This window comes from Mus musculus, chromosome 15, assembly GCF_000001635.26.
Source record: "Mus musculus strain C57BL/6J chromosome 15, GRCm38.p6 C57BL/6J".
NCBI classification, from domain to species: Eukaryota; Metazoa; Chordata; class Mammalia; order Rodentia; family Muridae; genus Mus; species Mus musculus.
This window is the reverse complement of record NC_000081.6, coordinates 80,773,983-80,794,040: the sequence shown is the minus strand read 5'-3', so window position 1 is coordinate 80,794,040 and position 20,058 is coordinate 80,773,983. Positions and strand designations below refer to the sequence as shown.

The 20,058-nt window shown below is 43.0% G+C and overlaps 1 protein-coding gene across 1 annotated transcript in view; it reads right to left on the bottom strand.

The window, feature by feature from the left end:
- The window catches only part of Tnrc6b (trinucleotide repeat containing 6b), a 229,774-nt gene that overhangs the window by 147,046 nt on the left and 62,670 nt on the right, over positions 1-20,058 (bottom strand). Inside the window, exon 4 of the mRNA NM_144812.3 lies at positions 9,235-9,302. Within this exon, the coding sequence (NP_659061.2) occupies positions 9,235-9,302 (68 nt within the window). The remainder of the gene's footprint in view (positions 1-9,234; positions 9,303-20,058) is intronic.

Below are 20,058 nucleotides of genomic sequence, written 5' to 3'. Positions count from 1 at the left end.
TGGCTGGGGGTCAGCACCACATGAGGAACTGTATTAAGGGACTGCAGCATTAGGAAGGCTGAGAACCCACTGCTCTAGGGTAAAAGCCATTTGCTTCCGTTACCACTTTCCAGATCTGCCACAGCCCCTAAATAGTGCTATCTTCCTCCAACTTTCCTTAGCATGCCTGAGATCCCGGGCTCAGTCTTCTAGACTGCTACAGAAGTCAGGAAACTAGAAAGGGACCAAGAGGAGGGGAGGAAAGATTTTAAGGTAGAAGTGACCATAGAACACATATGAACGGGAATTATGGGAAGTGTTAAGAGGGGCTAGTGGTGGGAAGGAAGGGAAGAGAAAAGGATATCTAACACTAGGGATATTTGGAAAAGCCATAGGTCCAAAGAGATGATTTAGTGGTTAAGAGCACTGGCTACTCTTGCAGAGGACCTGGGATCAGTTTCCAGCATCTACATGGTGGCTTACAACTGTCTATAACTCCAATTCAAGGTGATCTGACACCACTTCCTGGCCTCTGAAGGAACTAGGTACATGCATGGTGCATATACATACATGCAAGCAAGTGCTCATATACATAAAAATCAACCTAAAACAGGAAAAAAAACCCAAATGTAAACTTACTGTTTCGTAAGTGGGCTGTGGGGAGGGGGGAACAAGTGTGCAGGGGAGGCGAAGAGAGGGAGAAAGAGAAATTGGAATGACCTAAACAGAGGATAATGTTCCTCCCAGAAGCTACAGACTGCCAAATTTAAAGTCTAGTACTGATGGGTGGTAGCGGTGCACACTTTTAATCCCAGCACTCAATAGGCAGAGGCAGGTGGATGTCTGAGTTTGAGGCCAGTCTGGTCTACAGAGTGAGTTCCAGGACAGCCAGGGCTACACAGAAACCTTGTCAAGAAAGAAAGAAAGAAAGAGAGAGAGAGAGAGAGAGAGAGAGAGAGAGAGAGAGACAGACAGACAGACAGACAGACAGACAGACAGAAAGAAGAGAGAGAGAGAAAGAAAGAAAGAGAGAGAGAAAGAAAGAGAAAAAGAAAGAAAAAAGAAAGAGAGAGAAAGAGAGAAGAAAGAAAGAAGAAAGCGAGCGAGCGAAAGAGAGAGAGAAAGAAAGAGAAAGAACAAAAAGAAAACAAAAGGTCTAGTGCTAAGAGAGACATCTGCCCCTCGAGGTGTTGGTCAGAGATTTCCTAAGGACCCCCAAAACAATACAGGCTCCTGGCACTGCTCTTGATTGCACACCAGGTCTTGATGGTAAGATCCTATTGCTCAATATACCACATACTTTGGTCACAGGACATGAAGAAATCAAGTTGATCCTATAGGGAAGTTTCTTCTCTTGCTGGCTGGCTTTCAAAGTACTAGAAGGTGCTCTGCAGCCTGCTGGTGAAGGAAAGTCATCCACGGTCTCACCCACCTGTGATTCTTGCAAGCTACCATTAGGACCAGACTGGCACAATAGGAGAATTGCTGAAATAGTGGCACAAATAGTATAGAAGTAGCCAAGTCTTTTCTGGTTGGGTTTAAGGCCTGGCATCCTATGAGAGGAAACACAGACTTGGTACTGTAAACTGATCCAGAATCTATGGTTGAGGAAACCATAGGCTCTATGGGCTTAACCTACTATCATTATTTTTCTAAACTGACATGGCATCAATTACCCTCTAAAGACCTGCATCTTTACTTACATGAGTACTACAGTTCTCAGCTCTCTTCAAAGCTCATTTGTGCAGTAGACAGCGGTTAATGTAGAAACATACGTAATCAAAGTGTAAAGAATATATGTCTGTAGAGTTCTCAGCTATAAATAGGATATCTATACAATACAGCTCCCCCCAGCCTCCTGGCTCAGAGAAAATCTTGGGAGTAAAAAGATTTTAAGAGGCAGAGGTTGGGAAGATCAGAGGCAGATCAGGGAAAACAGTGGCTCCTGGACATGACTGTAACAATATACTCTTGAACTTCTATCAGCTAGGGTATCTACTCAAGGTCAAGTTTGTCAACATTCTAGCATAGAGAAGGAAAGGCCTCACAAGCCCTCACCCTAGCCAAGGAGCTACTGGTAGTTGATGGTGCTAGAGAAGGGAAAGAATTCGTTTTCTTTAGCAGCGTGGCCCCTCATAGGTCACCCATATTCCAGGAGATGGTTCAACATCCATGCTTTGATAGGTAACACAAATGGGCGTAAAGCTGGAAACAAATGGCAGGGCAGATCTAGGAGTCAGGGGAAGAATATGGGATGAATGATTAAATATACACAATTCATCTGCTGGGTATAATGATGCACACCCTTAATCGCAGGCATTGTTCATCCGCTGGTATAATGATGCACACCCTTAACATTGGGAGGTGGAGGCAGACAGCGAGTCTCAGTCCAGTCGAGTAACTACTTTTGAGAAATGTGTGTGTGAGGTATGGATTAAAACTCATACTTTGCACATAGATATTCCAGTTTTTCGGTATTTCTGGAAATGCCTTATAATTTTATTCTTGCATCTTTGTCAAAGCTTTTTTACCCATATATGTGAACGCTTATTCCTAGCCTCTATTTGTTCCATGATTTATAGTCTCTGTTTTGGCGTTGATAACATCTGATTATTTTATTTGAAAAAAATTGTTTTCATTATTTTATTTTACATTACATTCATTTTCTTCTGTTAAACAAAACATAAAAAAGTACACATTTGCAGTATAGCCTGTTTCATTGAATGTGCATCCTGTAAAATATTTAAATAAAGTTAAACATATCTACCCTTCTACTCCCCCCAACACACACACACATACACATAAAACCTCAAATCATACAGAGAGGCAGGCTTTAGGCTCTGGGTTCAACAGTCACTATTTGAATATCCACTGTGTAGCAGGTTATTTTCCAGGTCCAGGAAGCTGTAAAACTGTTTATTATCACCTGGAAAGACAGTAGTTAAACACTTGACTATTCTGTGTGAGGTCCTGGTTTCAATCTCCAGCACTGCAGATTCAATCAATCAGTCAGTCAATCAATCAATCAATCAATCATGGTGTTATAATGAAAATGAGAGAAAAAATTTCACAGCAGAGGTGAGACTTAAAATTCTGATCTAGACACTATGCCCCTCCTTAGAATTGGGAACAAAACACCCATGGAAGGAGTTACAGAGACAAAGTTTGGAGCTGAGACGAAAGGATGGGCCATCTAGAGACTGCCATATCCAGGGATCCACCCCATAATCAGCTTCCAAACGCTGACACCATTGCATACACTGGCAAGATTTTATCGAAAGGACCCAGATGTAGCTGTCTCTTGTGAGACTATGCCGGGGCCTAGCAAACACAGAAGTGGAAGCTCACAGTCAGCTAATGGATGGATCACAGGGCTCCCAATGGAGGAGCTAGAGAAAGTACCCAAGGAGCTAAAGGGATCTGCAACCCTATAGGTGGAGCATTATGAACTAAGCAGTACCCCGGAGCTCTTGACTCTAGCTGCATATGTATCAAAAGATGGCCTAGTCGGCCATCACTGGAAAGAGAGGCCCATTGGACTTGCGAACTTTATATGCCCCAGTACAGGGGAATGCCAGGGCCAAAAAATATGGGAATGGGTGGGTAGGGAAGTGGGGGGGAGGGTATGGGGGACTTTTGGGATAGCATTGGAAATGTAATTGAGGAAAATATGTAATAAAAAATATTAAAAAAAATAAAAAGAACAAAAACAAAAACAAAAAAAGTCTGATCTAGGCTTCCACTTTCTCTTCCTCTTTTTATTTTTTCCTCCCTCATATTCATTTTCACTCTCTCTCTCCTCCCTCCCCCCCCCCCCTCTCTCTCTCTCTCTCTCTCTCTCTCGTCCCAGGCCTGGTCACACTGACTGGGTCGTTGAGCGTGATCCTCCTTCCTCTGTCTCCTGAGTGCTGGTGTTATGGAGGCAGGCCACCAAACCTAGTTTTACTAGGTGCTAGGGATTGAAGCAGGGGCTCTGCAATGTGGTAGGTAGGCACTATTCCAGTTTAGCTATGTCTCCAGTCCCTTAAATGCAGTCCTAAAGGAGGAGGCTTGCCATTTGCCAGGGAAAGGAAACTATAGACACAAAAGCAAAGGCTTTTCTAAAGTTTACTAACTTCAATGCTACCAAACAACGCAATTGAGGAGGAGGAGGAGAAAAATGTAATTGTGAGTTCTGTTTCTATGGTCTTGGAAGGCAGAATAGTACCCCAAACTGCCTGGGAATCCCCAATACAACTTGAGTCCAATAATCTTCAGATTGCTGTTGGAAATTAGAATGCTACTATCATACTCTGTTATATTTATAAATTAGAACTTTAAAGAGGCTTGTTCTATTACTTTTTTCTTTTCTTTTTGTCTCTCTTCCTTTCTTTTCTTCTTTTTTCCTTTGTTTGATTGTTTGTTTGTTTGTTTGAGAGAGGATCTCTCTATGTAGTCTTGGCTATCCTGTAACTTGATATAAAGACCAGGCTGGCCTCAAAGTCTATCTCCTAACTGCTGGGATGAAAGGCAACAACACCGTGACCAGCTTTATTATTATTTTGTGTCTGTGTGCATACCTTTGTATGGGTTTCTGCATAGTGTTAAATAGAGCGGTCAAATACAGAGCAAGGAATAGGACAGCAAAAGGAATCTTTTTTCCCCCTTTGCCTTGCTTGAGACTAAGTGAGGACCTTGTGTTTGCAAGTAGTAAGTGCTCTACTACTGTGCTCCAAGGCTAGCCTAGGGATCTTCAGTGTGATCTAGGGTATCTATTCATTAAAATGTATATGATATGTGAGTGACTGTGGGTGCGCACATGAACAACTCTATGGAGAACAACACTTAGGAGGCCATTCCTTCCTTTCACCTCTCTTTGGGTTTCAGGGATCACACTCAGGTTATGGGAATTGTGTGGTGAGGGCTTTTACCTACTCAGGCCCCTGGTAGGACCACGAATACATTTTTTTTCCATTTTTTATTAGGTATTTAGCTCATTTACATTTCCAATGCTATACCAAAAGTCCCCCATACCCACCCACCTCCACTCCCCTACCCACCCACTCCCCCTTTTTGGCCCTGGCGTTCCCCTGTACTGGGGCATATAAAGTTCGCAAGTCCAATGGGCCTCTCTTTCCAGTGATGGCCGACTAGGCCATCTTTTGATACATATGCAGCTAGAGTCAAGAGCTCCAGGGTACTGCTTAGTTCATAATGTTGTTCCACTTATAGGGTTGCAGATCCCTTTAGCTCCTTGGGTACTTTCTCTAGCTCCTCCATTGGGAGCCCTGTGATCCATCCATTAGCTGACTGTGAGCATCCACTTCTGTGTTTGCTAGGCCCCGGCATAGTCTCACAAGAGACAGCTACATCTGGGTCCTTTCAATAAAATCTTGCTAGTGTATGCAATGATGTCAGCGTTTGGATGCTGATTATGAGGTACCCAAGATATAAGATACAATTTGCTAAACACATGAAACTCAAGAAGAATGAAGACTGAAGTGTGGACACTATGCCCCTCCTTAGAATTGGGAACAAAACACCTATGGAAGGAGTTACAGAGACAAAGTTTGGAGCTGAGATGAAAGGATGGACCATGTAGAGACTGCCATATCCAGGGATCCACGAATACATTTTTATGAGTTGTTCTTTGCTATAAGATGAATCTATTTGTAGGCTGATACTCTTTTGTTGTTGGAGACAGGTTCTTTTGTGTCCTAAAATGACTGAACTCACTGTAGACTTGAGGATGACATTGAACTTTGAGTGCTGGGACTCATGCATGATGCATTACCGTGGCCAGGTTGTTATGTGGTTCTGGGGCTCAAACCCACGGCTCTGCACATGCTAGCCAAGCTCTGCCTTGCCATCACTAGCCTTTTGAACACTGAGCAATACAGCAATCTGAAGTGAACACGATTATGCAAAAACCTCTTCAACAGACCGTGCTTTCAGATATTTGGGCTCTCAAAAAATCAAATGAAGAATTAATAGATTCAATAAATATTTGCTAGAAAAACTGGATCACTTTAGTGACTTTAGTAGACTAAAGGCATGTATCACGTATCTTTTGAAGATGAGAGTCAATTTCAGCATGGAGGTTCAAAGTGTAGATTTGTTAGAAAGCGAAACAGAAAAAGGAAATGAAAGAGGCCAAACCCATTAGCACATGAAAACCAACACTTAGCTTGAAAATCACTTATAATAAATGTTCTTCCCATGAGTGTCAAAGAAAACAGTATCAAAACTAAATCAAAACCCTTTGTGAATGAAACATCTATCCAAAACAAGCTTTCCAAAAGCATGATGAAAATTGTCTAGCCTGGAATTCGGAGATCTACCCGTCTCTGCTGGGATCAAAGGGGTGCAACCCCATGCCCTGCATGATGACTTTAAAACACAGCACAAGCAGATACTCGCTCAGACATTGTGCTGCACCATGTGTAGTAGTTGCTACTCTTCACTGCTGTGACCATGTACCTGTCTGGCAAGTTCAACCTTCATCAGGTTGACTGCATTTAATATTACCTAGGAGACACACTTAGGGTGTGTCTGTGAAGGTGTTTCCAGAGATGTTTAGCTGAGGGAAAATCCACACTGAATGCGGGTGGCCTTATCCCATGGGCTAAGGTCTTACCCTGAATGTAAATGACAATGGGTGACAACAAGAGCATTGGCATTCATCGTTCTGCTGTGTGACATGATGTGACCAGCTGCCTCACGCTCTCCCTCCACACACCATAATGGACTCCCTCAAACTATGATCCTAAATAAATCCTTTCTTCCTTAAACTGCTTTTGCCAAGTATTTTTGACAGACCGCAGTGGCAGAGCATTTACCTGGCATTTGCAAAGCCCTGGGTCCTATCACAAGTACCACAGGAAACAAAACAATAACAACAACAACACCCCACAAAACAAAGAAATGAAAACTCCATTTTTCCTCAAACAAAAGAACACAGCTACTTTGCCCCTGACATCACAGAGCATAAACATATTTAGGAGAAAAGATACATTTCTGCCTAATTATTTCAATATAGGATAACAGAGTAGACCCAGAATGAATGAATCAACTAAAGAATGAATGAACAAAAACAAACAAACAAAGGTAGGGACTATAGTGCTCACCTAACAAGTGGAAGACCCTTGATTCCATCCTTAGCACCGAACCAAACCACACACAAAGCTTCAAGGTTTAGAGGGCTTCTAGAGAATGGTAAAGATATCACATAAGATACTCAAGTTTAATGTGCTGTTGGAAATTCTCTAAAAGCAGACACACATGTGCATAATCTATTCCTCAAGGATTCCTGACCACTGGAAGAAGCCAGCTCAGGACAGGTTACAATTACCAAAGAGGCCTTTGAAGACAAAGACAGATTTGTTTAGGACATGGACACTAGACCTCTAAAGAACAGAACTTTCCTTAGTATCCTGGAAGAAGTCTTCGTGCCCTTTCACTGTTTTTTTTTTTTCCCCCAACTTCCTATTCTTCATAAAGCCTTGGCCTTGACTTCTGTTACTGTGTTAACCACAGTCCCTTCAGGAGCACTGCTCAGGGACAGCTCAAGAACTGATAGAATAATACTATAAGCACCTTACTGTCAGCAAGATCTGGGACTAAATCTTAAATTCCACTTTGAGTTGTACTGACACAGGTAGATCTTTGACTAAAATAGAGACAATATACTCCAAGTGGAAATGACACTAGAGCTGGAGAGATGGCTCAGCGGTAAAGAGCCCCGACTGTTCTTCCGGAGGATAAAAGTTTGATTCCCAGCATCCACAGAGCAGCTCACAACCATGTGTAACTCTGGTTGCAGGGAATCTGATACCCTCTTCTGGCCTCTGTGGGTATCAAGCATACATGTGGTGCACAGACATACATGCAGGCAAAACACCCATACATATAAAATAAGTACATCTTTAAAGAAAAAACAAAAAACAAAAACAAAACAAAAAAACTGAGCCAGTAAGATGACATATATCTACTGTGACTACAGAAAGCCCTTGACAAATGGAGCTGTGATTTTTATAGGACAATATTGTGGGGTAGAAGGGTTGGGTGGGAACCATAGAGAAAACCATCTGAAGTATTTCTACTCTCTCTTCACGGAACCAAATAGGTGTCTGGCATTCTAATTCCCTAAAGAGGAATTGATGCCACCAGCTCATCTAAACTGAAAGTGCAGTAGACAGAATAGAGCAAAGTTAGGATTATACTGTGAGCTATTTTTAAAACTGTTAGCTTAGCAAATTAAAGGGCTGTGAAGATCTCCTGGTTTCCATTCACAACAAACACAAGACAAGGCACTCCCCTTTAATGAATCTGGCCTCCTGGCAGCAGTCTATTCTGCATAATTCATTCCTCAGGGTTTAGGAAACATCATTTTCTTAAGATCCACCAAAATAAACTATTTTCTAGGAAAAAAAAGAGGGAGACGGACAAAGAAGAGGAGTTTTCTTTACAGATTTTGGTAAATCTCATGAATCACCATCCCATTCAATTTAGGAAACTACTGTCTAAACGAAGCCTGGAGTGAGAGTGACATCAGTGCTTTAAGTCCAGCGTAAGTGCTTTTCCTTTAAAAGGGCACATGAAAAACCAGTCTGCTCTGAAACACCATTTTCTCAATTCTATGACAGATTAAGGGAAAATACGATCTATTTACAGCCACTAAAAAGCTATACCAAAGGTCCCATATTGAAGTTTAAAGCCAGCCGCTTTTTCAGAAGTGGGAAGAGATAAATCCTGAATTACTAAGAATGTTGGCTAAGTTATAATATTTTTAGCCTCTGTTTCATCAGATAAGAACTTCATTTTAATAGTGATCAGAAGTTTCAATTATCACTGGAATTGAATTTCAGGAAGTAGTATGCAGACAAATCCACACTCGGAGTGAGCACCACTCCGAGTGTGCAGACAGCCCATTAATCGAGCCTCCTTCATGAAGACATTGCTCGGGAAAGGAAGCACCATCTCATACTTTCTTTGGAAAACACCCAAACTTAATTAGTTCAATTTGGAACATCCTGAGCCGTAAAGCCTTTGCTTAAGCATAACATAAACTTTGATTAGCCAAGTGTGAAAAACAACAAAGCCAACTTTCTTGTCCCTCTACTTAATCTATAAATAGAAGTAATGCATCAACAAAGCAACTGGTATGCGCTGCAGGATCTCCGCCGTCTACACAGCCCAGCCACCGTGCTCTCAGCACACTGAACCAACTGCTTCTGGGGATCTGTAACAGGACCCTTTTAATAAACTGTGACTCACTGTTTGCTTTCTTCTCCAGGAGGTGGAGTCTTGCCATGCCCTTCCATTACAAAATCCTCCTGTTCCACCTGCAAAGGCAAGCACCACAGGTCAGCGTAGTCAATACCATGATGTGACTTACTCCAGGGCCAGGCCCTGCCTGTGCACACCCACAGGGTGTCACTACAGCATCTAGAAGTTGAGACTTTCATTTTCTAGGTTTGCTCACGGCACTTCTCCTTCGGTGGATAGGTTTACAGGATGAAAAAGAAGATCAGCAACTCATGCAACTGTGACAAAGGACTAGCATCTAGAACATAAAAGACTAAGAACCAATGAGAAAATATCAGCCCGTGAAAAACCTGCCACTGAAGAGAACACATATATGGTCCTTAAACACATGAAAAGCTGCTTAATTTCATGTCAGTCAGAAAAATGCAAATTAAAACCATAAAGAGATAGCATTTCACAACCTACAGATTGGGTAAAATGACAGAGCCATCAACCTGGAGTGAGGAGCATGGCAGCTCTCTACTCCTAGTGGGAGGGAAAACTGGTACAACAACTTTGAGAAAGTTTGTCCTCACTTGGTACATTTGAATACAGACTTACCTCACAAACTTCAAATACATTTCTAGGTATGTGCTCAAAAGTCTCCTCTCTCCCCTCTCCCCTCTCTCTCAGTGAGTGGGATGTGAAGTAAATAAGTAAAAGAATTAAATTTTTAAAAAAGGCATGAACCACCAACATCCAGCAGAACAGTAACATTTTTAACACAAGAAAATACAAAAAGGAATATCACTGACAACAGAATAAATAGGTTAAGACACTTTTAGCTAAGTTACAAAAATCTAACCTTTGTTGAAAGAATACCTTCATTCCTTGGTATCTATAGAGGACTGACTCCAGGACTCTTAAGGATACCAAAATCCGAGGCGGTGCAGTACAAAGTAGTGCAGAATTCACACACAGCCTATGCTAGATAACACAGTTTGTATCACTGGGCCCAGAATGTATTTTTTACTTTAACATATTATTTATATATATATACATATATTCATGTATGTACATAAATACATGGGGAGGGCAGAGGACAGACAATCTGTGGGAGTTGGTTATCTCCTTCTACCATGTGGGTCATGGGAATTGAACTCAGGTGGTCAGCCTTGTTAACAAGAGTTTTTACCCAGTGAGACATATCACTAGACCAAAATGTTTTTGTTTGGAATAGGATCTCATGCAGTCCTGGCTAGAACTGAACTTGCTATTATGGACTTGAGGTTGGCCTAGAACTTTTAATCTTCCTGTTCTTACCACTCAAGTGCTGGGATAACATGCAGCCCCTATGCCCAGCACTAGATTTCTTTTAACATCTAATACAAAATGAATGCTATGTGAATTGCTGTCATAGTGCATTGTTTATGGGATAACCAAACAGCTGTATGTGCTCAGTGTAAGGACAATGCTTTCTAGTATTTTTTTCTTAACACAAAGAGTAGAATTCAGTAGCTCATCCTTGGTAGACAAGAATTCTATGACTGAGCTAGAGCCTGTACCTACTTCCCCTGACCTCAAGGATTTTCTAGCTCTCCGTGGTTGAGTGTTTTGGGTGAGGAACTTATACAGGGTGGATGGTCTAAACAAATAGGCTATGACTTTACTTATGAATATGTACAAACACATATGTATATACAAACTCTTGCTATAGTAGTCCAGGTTGGCTTCAAACTCACAGTCCTCCTTCCTCAGCCTATATACAATTATTTAAGGATTTATTTTTACTTTATGTGTATAGGTGCTGTGCCTACATTTATGTCTGGGTATCGCATGAGTGTCTGATGCCCATGCAGCCAGAAGGCAGCACCGGATTTCCTGAAAATTGGATTTCCATCCGGTTGTGAGCTGCCAAGTAGGTTCGGGGAATCAAACCTGGGTCCTCTGGAAGAGCAGCTAGTGTTCTTTTTTTTTTTTTTTAAGATTTATTTATTATTATAATCTAAGTACACTGTAGCTGTCTTCAGATACACCAGTAGAGGGAGTCAGATCTCATTACCGATGGTTGTGAGCCACCATGTGGTTGCTGGGATTTGAACTCAGGACCTTCAGAAGAGCAGTCAGTGCTCTTAACCACTGAGCCATCTCTCCAGCCCCAGCTAGTGTTCTTAAACTGGACATTTCTCTACCATTCTTACAGTTTTAAACACTTACAGGTTGAACATTCCCAACCAGAAAGTTTTATTATACTTGTACTTGAAGTTTCAGTGTTGAAAGCATTTTAGATTTCAGATTTCTAGATTAGGGATATATGATCTGTAAATGTATGCAAAAAATCACAAAACCCAAAAGTTAAAAAATCTGAAATACTGCTGGTTCTGAGCATTTAAAGTTAGTGAAAATTGGGCTGAAGAGATGGCTCAACGGTTAAGAGCACTGATTGCTCTTCCAGAGGTCCTGAGTTCAATTCCCAGCAACCACATGGTGGCTCACAACATCTCATCTAATGAGATCTGATGCCCTCTTCTGGTGTGTCAGAGGATAGCTAAAGTGTACTCACATAAAGAAATCTTTAAAAAAAAAAGAAAATTTAATATATATATATATATATATATATATATATATATATATACACACACATATATATATACACATATATACATACATACAGATAAACCTATATAAAGAAAGCTTTGACTATTAAGAAAGAAAATGATTAATATGTCATTTAGGATTAGTTATAAATTTCTAAGGGAAAGAGGCATTTTTACTGCCAGGTGTTTACTGGTCATAAAGAATATCTTTGCTAATGGGCTTATCAGTCCTAATGAAAATTACCCCAAAGGCATAATTTAAAAATCAATTAATGGGTGATGGTCCAGTGGTTAAAAGCACTGATGTTTCTGCAGAGAAGCAGGGTTTGTGTCCACTACCCATATGGTGGCCTACAACCATTCCATAGGCTCTGATATCCTCTTCTGACCTCTGCAAACCAAAGGAACTCACATGGTATACATGCAGACATTTAGGCAAAATATTCATACGCAGAATAAAGCAATGAATCTTTATAAAACAAACAGTGATGACTGAGACAGGCTGACTCCATGACAGCCTTCAAATTGGCAGTTCAGAAGACTAGGCCTGCATCTCTATTTCCCAGAACTGGGCAAATGCAGGCAAATTAGTTACTGGAAAACCCCCAGGCTTCAGGCAGCCAATCAGAAACTGCCCAGCCATCAGTAGCTGCCCTACCACCTGGCCTGAGGCAAGAGCAATGGGTCATCTAGCCCCCCACGCTCCAGCAAAGATTCTAGAATTTCCCTAGATATAGAGCCAACCAATTAAGATAACGGTTACCCTTCTCTGGAATTCCCCTAATATGCTTTAAATTGGGCCTACAAGCTTACTTGAGCATCTCCATCTTGGTAAACGGTAGACCCCAGTATGCTGAACTTCTGCAGAATAAAACTAATGCTCTTTGCTTTCGCATACTATTTGAGTCAAGGGTATCCATTCTTTGGTGAATCATGTACCCTTACATTTGGGGGCTCTTGTCCTGGGTTTGCTGGAGACCCCATGACCCAAATAGTGGACTGTTTTTCTGATGGGTAAGTCCAGGCATTCAATTGTCTTTTGTCTTGTCCATCTCTGTTTGTTTCTGTTTTAATTTGGAGGCCAAGAGGGACAAAGCCGTGTGTCTTTTGTCACCCAGCCAGGGGCAACACAAGTCTATGGGCCTCCCATGCACAGGGAGGAAGACTGTCTGAGACAACCATTTCATTTTGTTTTTATTTTCCTGGGAACACCCTTCTGTGTCTGCCTGTATACAGTCAGTTTGTGCTTTTTGTTCTCTCCTACAAACTTTTCTTTGATTCCTAGGATGGGTCAGGCACAGAGCACCCTACTGAGCTTGGTCCTGAACCATTTTAAGGATTTTCACTGAGTCACAGAGGACTCAGATCTAGTTGTTTGTCCTCTCAAACTAAACATCTTTTGCAGTAACAAACAGCCCACTATAAAGTAGGATAGCCTGAAGAGGAGACTTCTCATCTCCCCACCATTTATAGGGTAAAGGTTATAGTCTATGAGTCCAGGGGCCACCGGGACCAAGTGCCACATATCACCATGTGATAATACCTGGTCAAGAAGCCCCTGGATGAGACCTTTTTTAACACCAGCCTCTCACCGCTTCCTGACCTTCTTTCTTTAAAGGACTGTTGGCCTCAGCCCTGTGCCTTGCTCCACCCTTCTGCTGCAGAGGAGCATCTCTGTCCCCTCCTTCTGTTCCTGTTCCTGCCACTGCCACTGCCTCTGCCCAGGCAGCAAAGGCAGAGGGAGGAGCAGCCCCTGACTGCCCTGACTCTGCTTGGAGTTCCCCTCACACTCAGACCCTTACTGCTCATAGGGCAAATTCTACTAAGGCCAATCCCTCTGGACTACAGGACCCCCAGATGCTCAGGGAGATAGTTCATGACATATTTGCCAATAATGATCTTTAAAGCAGGAAGTCACAGAACTCCCCATTTTCAGAAAGACCATGAGCTCTCACAGGTCTTCTGGATTCAATAATGCTGACTTAGCTGTCCACTTCGGATGGCTGCCAGCAAATGCTCCAGATACTCTTCACAACAGAGGAGATAACCGGGCAGTGGTAGCGCATGCCTTTAATCCCAGTACTTGGGAGGCAGAGGCAGGCGGATCTCTGAGTTCGAGGCCAGCCTGGTCTACAGAGTGAGTTCCAGGACAGCCAGGGCTACACAGAGAAACCCTGTCTTGAAAAACAAAACAAACCAACCAACCAACCAACCAAACAAACAAACAAAAACAGGAGAAAAAGAGGATCATAAGAGCCCCCTGGAAATTGGTTCTGGGAGCAAATGGACTCCCCACCCAAGTCCAGATTGATATTGATGCAGTCTTTCTTTTGACTCAGCCTGATCCAGACTTTTAACACTGCTGAAGATAAGGAGAGGCTCCAGGTCTACTGCCAGATTCTGATGGGGGCCTCTGAAAGGCTGCCAGACAACCCACAAATTTATCTAAGGTGAGCCAGGTGATGCTGGGAAAGAATGAGAGCCCCAGGGAATATCTAAGAAGACTTTTTGAAGCCTATAGCACCTCTACTCCTTTTGATCCAGAAGCCAGAGAGCACCAATCATCTGTAAACAGTTTTTATTAACCAAGCCGGCCCAAACACCGGTCAAAAGCTTCACTATCTGGACAACTTTGCAGGTAAGCAACTGACTGTGTTAGTAGCCATAGTTGAGAAGGTTTTCAACAACCAAGACACCCCAAGGATGGATAGAGCAGAGGACTGGTGAAAGTGCTACTTAATTGCTACCATAAGCCATGATGGTCCTGATGAGAGAGAGAGCTTAAGAGCCTAGCTCAAGGAAGGGGAAAAGCTTGCCTCTGGCATCCAAATGCTGGCCTCTATTTGCCTTCAAAGGGCAAGATTTGGAGAGAGGTTTCAAAGGACAACTGACTTGGACATGCCTGCCTCAGGGATTCAAGAACTCATCCACCATCTTTGACAATCTTTACCCATGAGGACTTGGGTAAGTACCAATGGACCCATCCCCCCGAAGTACATATGTTCCAGTATGTAGATGATATCCTGATTGCAGCCCCAGACTTGGAAACATGCCAGGAGGCCGCGTGAGCTCTGCTATAGGAGCTGAGTCAACTTGGCTACTGAGTATCTGCTAATAAGGCCCAGATTTGTCAACTTGAGGTCACCTATCTGGGGTAAATACTCAAGGGGGGCCAAGACATGCTGTCAGAAGCCTGGAAGCAAACCATCCTTAACATCCCAGTTCCATCAACCTGAAGGCAAATACAGGAAATTCTGAGATCTGCCAGTTTTTGCAGACTCTGTGTGCCAGGGTTCACTGAGATAGCCAAACCATTATATGAGGCCACCAGGGGCCAAGAAGAAAAAAAATAGAATCAACCCCTGAGATAGAGATGGCTTTTAAGACTTTAAGAAAAGCCTTACTGTTAGTGCTGGCCCTGGAGCTCCTGGACATTCATAAACCTTTCCACTTGTATGTGGTTGAGAAACAGGGGATAGCAAAGGAGGTGCTCATTTAAACTTTGGGGCCATTGAAAAAGAAGCTGAACCCAATAGTCCAAGGATGGCTGGCCTACCTCCAGATCATAGCTGTTAGTCAAGGATAACGACCAAACAAAACAAAACAAAACATGGGGCAGTAACTTGTTATCAACGCCCCCCCCCCCCAATAGGTTGTAGTTCTCAAGATTCCACCTATCTGATGGCTGTCCAATGCCAGCCTGGTACACTTTCAAGCTCTACTTTTGAGTCCCCCTCACATAAGCTATAACCCATCTTCTGCCCTAAACCCAGCCACCCTGGTACCTGATCTGTCCTCAGTTGTGCAGCTTGACTGCTCTATAGTCCTGCAGCATGTCCAAAACATCACGCCAGACTTGACTGACATACCCTGGGCCAGAGGAATGAATGTATCTACTTCATGGATGGGAGCAGCTTTATTCAGAATGGAATCAGGTATACAGGGGCAGTGGTTAATGGACTTGGACTCTGTTATTTTGGCAACTGCTTTGTTGCTGGGAACTTCAGCCCTGAAAGCTGAACTAAAGGCTCTAACTCAGGCTTTAATACTGGCAAAGGGGCCATATCTAACATCTCCACTGACAACAGATATGCCATTGCTATGGTTCATGTACATGGGCCCATATACAAAGAGAGGGGATTATTGGCTGCTGAAGGAAACAATATCAAAAATAAAGAAGAAATACTTGCTTTACTGGAGGCATTATGGTTTCCTTTCAAAATGGCCATATTTCATTGCCCCAGGCATCAGAAAGGGATATCAAAAATAGCTTGAGGGAACAGGCTAGCTGATAAAACCATAAGGGAGGCCATCCAAAATTCTTCTGCCAACATCCTGGTAGCTTTGCCACCCCTTGTGCTCCCAGCCATCTCTGAATATATTTCTGAAGACAAAATCAGGCAAAATGATAAGGAATTTATTGAAGAGATGGATGGCTGCTGACCTCTGAAGGCTGCACCATCCTACCTAAGGAGTCTGCTAAGCAACTCTTCCACCAGATTCATCAAACTTCACACCTGGGTCACTGAAAACTGAAGGAACTGCTGTGAGGGCAACATATAAAATATTTGGCTTAGGGCACTTGGCTGATCAGGTAATCTCACACAGTCCCACCTGTCAGGCTGTGAACCCCTTAGGCCGTAATCAAGGAACTGCTCCAGGAACCAAAATCAGAGAGTCAATGACCAGGGGCTAATTGAGAATATACAAAAATAAAACCAGGAATATATGGTTCTATATATAGAATTGGCTAGTTTTTATATACACCTTTTCAAGATGGGTATAAACCTACCCTACCAAGAAGGAGACTGCCAATGAAGTGGAAAGGAAGTATTTGGAGGACATCATACCCAGGTATGGTTTGCCTACTGTACTTATGTCTGACAGTGGACCAGCATTCATCTCTCAGGTAGCTTAATCTCTAGCACAGGTTCTTGAGGCCAGCTGGAAATTACTTTGTGCATATAGACCCCTGAGTTCAGGGCAAGTAGAAAGGATGAATCATCCCCTAAAGGCAGCCTTGACCAAATTAACCCTTGAAACTGGGGGTGACTGGGTGTCCCTCCTAGTTTATGCCTTATATAGCGCTAGGAACACTCCCTATACTTTAGGGCTCACTCCTTTGGATCCTATATAGGAGGCCCCCTCCCTTACTGCCTAACCTCCCGTCTGATATCGTAGGTCATATCTGAATATGACCAACATAAGTTTTTTTTTAATCCCTGGAAGCCCTCCATAGGGTCCAGAAGCAACTCTGGCTGCCATCTCCCAGATTTATGAGTCTGCTCCTCCCCCTGACCTCCACTGCTTTGAACCAGGTGACGAAGTCTGGATTAAGAGACATAACCACAAGACTCTGGAACCTCATTGGAAAGAACTTCACACCATGATCCTGACCATGCCTATGGCTGTTAAGGTGGTCAGGATCAGGACATGGATATACCACTCCCACGTTAAGCCTGCCAGGAGAGAGAATCCAGCAGTTAAGGTTCCATCAGAGAAGTCTTCCAGATGAACCACTATAAGACCAATGGAAGGTCACTCCACACTCTGTCAATCCACTGAAACTGGGCCTCAGCATTCCTGATCCTGCTCCCTTGCTGCTTATGATCTGCTGCACCAGCCAGTAGCCCCCACTATCCCCCAAATCTAATCTGGAAGATAGTGAATGCTGCAACAGTGGATGAGGGATGGGACCCCTTGGGTCAAAAGCCCTTTCTTGGTTATGGTTACAACTCTCTCAGGACATGAAGGACCCACACAGTCTTGGTCTCTGGCCTTTTACATCTGCTGGTGCACACTCAGAATCAGAGCCAGTGAATCAAATGGGGAGGCCCAGAGTCTGTTTTCTGTGAGGCATGGGGATTTGAATCTGGGTACTTCAGGGGATGATGCAACAACCTTGTCATCTCTGCTTCTGGTCATCATCATTCCCTCATCAGGACCCACCACCCCTTTGTCCCAGTGAGGTCTCACTTCATCTAACCAACTGTTTCTTGAAACTATTCCACCTCTTGCATTACCTACTCCATTGCCTGCATCAGGACCCCTGCAATTATTAGAAGCCACTTTCCAGGTTCTTAACTCCTCCCATCCAGACTTAACATAGGACTCTTGGTTATGCTTAAATGCTCAGCCCTCCTACTATGAAGGAATTGCTATCCCTGGAGACTATTCACAGACTACATATAGCACTCAATGTAGATGGTAGCAACAAGATAGAGGTAAGCTGATCCTGCAGTCAATAACACGAAAGGGATTCTGTATTGGAAATAAGGTATCTTTCAGTCTATTCCTACCTCTGCAACTGCACTATAACCCTTACTATTGTAAGATATATGCTTCCTCCAGAGAATATTTGGTGGGCTTGTACCGTAGGGTTTACTCCATGCATTTATGGCCTGGTTGTAAATATGACTGAGAATGTTTGTGTCCTAGTATAGCTTGTATCCAGAGTGATTTATTACTCTGGGGAAGATGTCTTCAACCAGCTAGTAACTCCAAACAATCAGGTAAAAAGGATGGCCATTCTCACTATGTTACTAGGTTCTTTCCTTGGCATAGGTCTGGCCAGAGCTGCTAATGTAGGGGCCTCAGCCTTAATACTCCAAGATAAAAATTACAGGGCCCTATGGATACAGATATACAGGAGATGGAAAAGTCCATCATGGCCCTGCAGGATTCCTATCCTTCCTGAAAGAAGTATTCTTTAAAAAAATATATATATTGTATGTATAAGTATACTGTTGCTGTCTTCAGACACACCAGAAGAGGGCATCAGATCCCATTACAGATGGTTGTGAGCCACCATGTGGTTGCTGGAAACTGAACTCAGGACCCCTGAAAGAGCAGTCAGTGCTCTTAACCGCTGAGCCATCTCTACAGCCCCCAGAAGTACTCTTATAGAACAGAAGACACCCAGACTTGCTATTCTTCCAGCAGGGAAGACTCTGTGCAGCCTTAGGTGAGAAATGTTGTTTCTATGTTGACCTCTCAGGGGTGGTAAAAGAATTCATGGCCTTAGTCACAAAGAGACTAAAGGACAGAAGAATAGAGAACAGTATCAGGATTGGTATGATTCTCTTCAACTGATCTCCTTGGCCGACCACCCTTGTGGTGACAGGTCCTCTTATCCTACAGAAGTTGGCCTTGACTTGCAGATATGTAAATGCTTAGTTAAGTTTGTTAAGAATGGATTTCCACTGTTCAACTGATGATTCTTAAACAATAATACCAGCCCATAGAAACAACAAACATTTAAGATGGCCCATTATTGAAGTGGGAATTGAGAGGACTGAGACAGACTGACTCCATGACAGATTTCAAACTGGCAGTTAAGGAGACTAGGCTTTAATCTCTGTTTCCAAAAACAGGGCAAGTCCAGGCAAGTCAGTTACTGGAAAGACCCCAGGCCTCAGGCAGCCAATCAGAAACTGCCCAGCCACCAGTAGCTGCCCTACCACCTTGCCTTCGATAAGAGCAATGGGTCAGCAACAGTTTCCAGGCTTCCTCAGCCACAGTTTCCAACCCCACCCAACCCCCAACTCCCCATCCCCAGCAATAGATTGCTCTATGTCCCTAGATATAGATTCAACCAATTACCCATCTCTGGAATTTTCCTAATGTGCTTTAAATTGGGCCTGCGAACTCACCTGGGCGTCTCCATGTTGTTAATGGTAGACCCCAGCGTACTGGACTTCTGCAAAATAAAATGAATGCTCTTTGCTTTTGCATACTATTTGAATTAGGGTTATCATTCTTGGGTGAATCATGGACCTTTACAACAGACAGGTCCAAGGAGCTGGGATCACAGTTTAAAGAGGAAATAAAATTTTTTCCTATAGGTTCCAGTTATGTGGAAGACAGACAAGTACCATGGTATACTCAGGGTTAGGCACTTGCACAAAGCATGACAATATGAGTTTTACCCCTGGAATCCACATGGAGGAAACAGAAAACTGACTTCAGTAAATTGTCCTCTGATTTCCACACATACACAGTACCACACATGTATCACAAATCACTAGCTGGTATCTCAGGGGTCTCAGAACTTACAGAATGTTTTTATACATATTAATGGAATTTACTGTAATGACTTACAGTCTGTAGTCCAGTGAACCTAACATTGGTTATCTGTGAACAGGACGTCCAGGAATCTAGCAGTTGCTCAGTCTCACCAGGCTAGCTGTCTAAGCTGGTCTTCTGTAGAAGTAAGCGTTAACAGATGTGCTGGCAAGTAAACCTTCCTTCTTCTAAT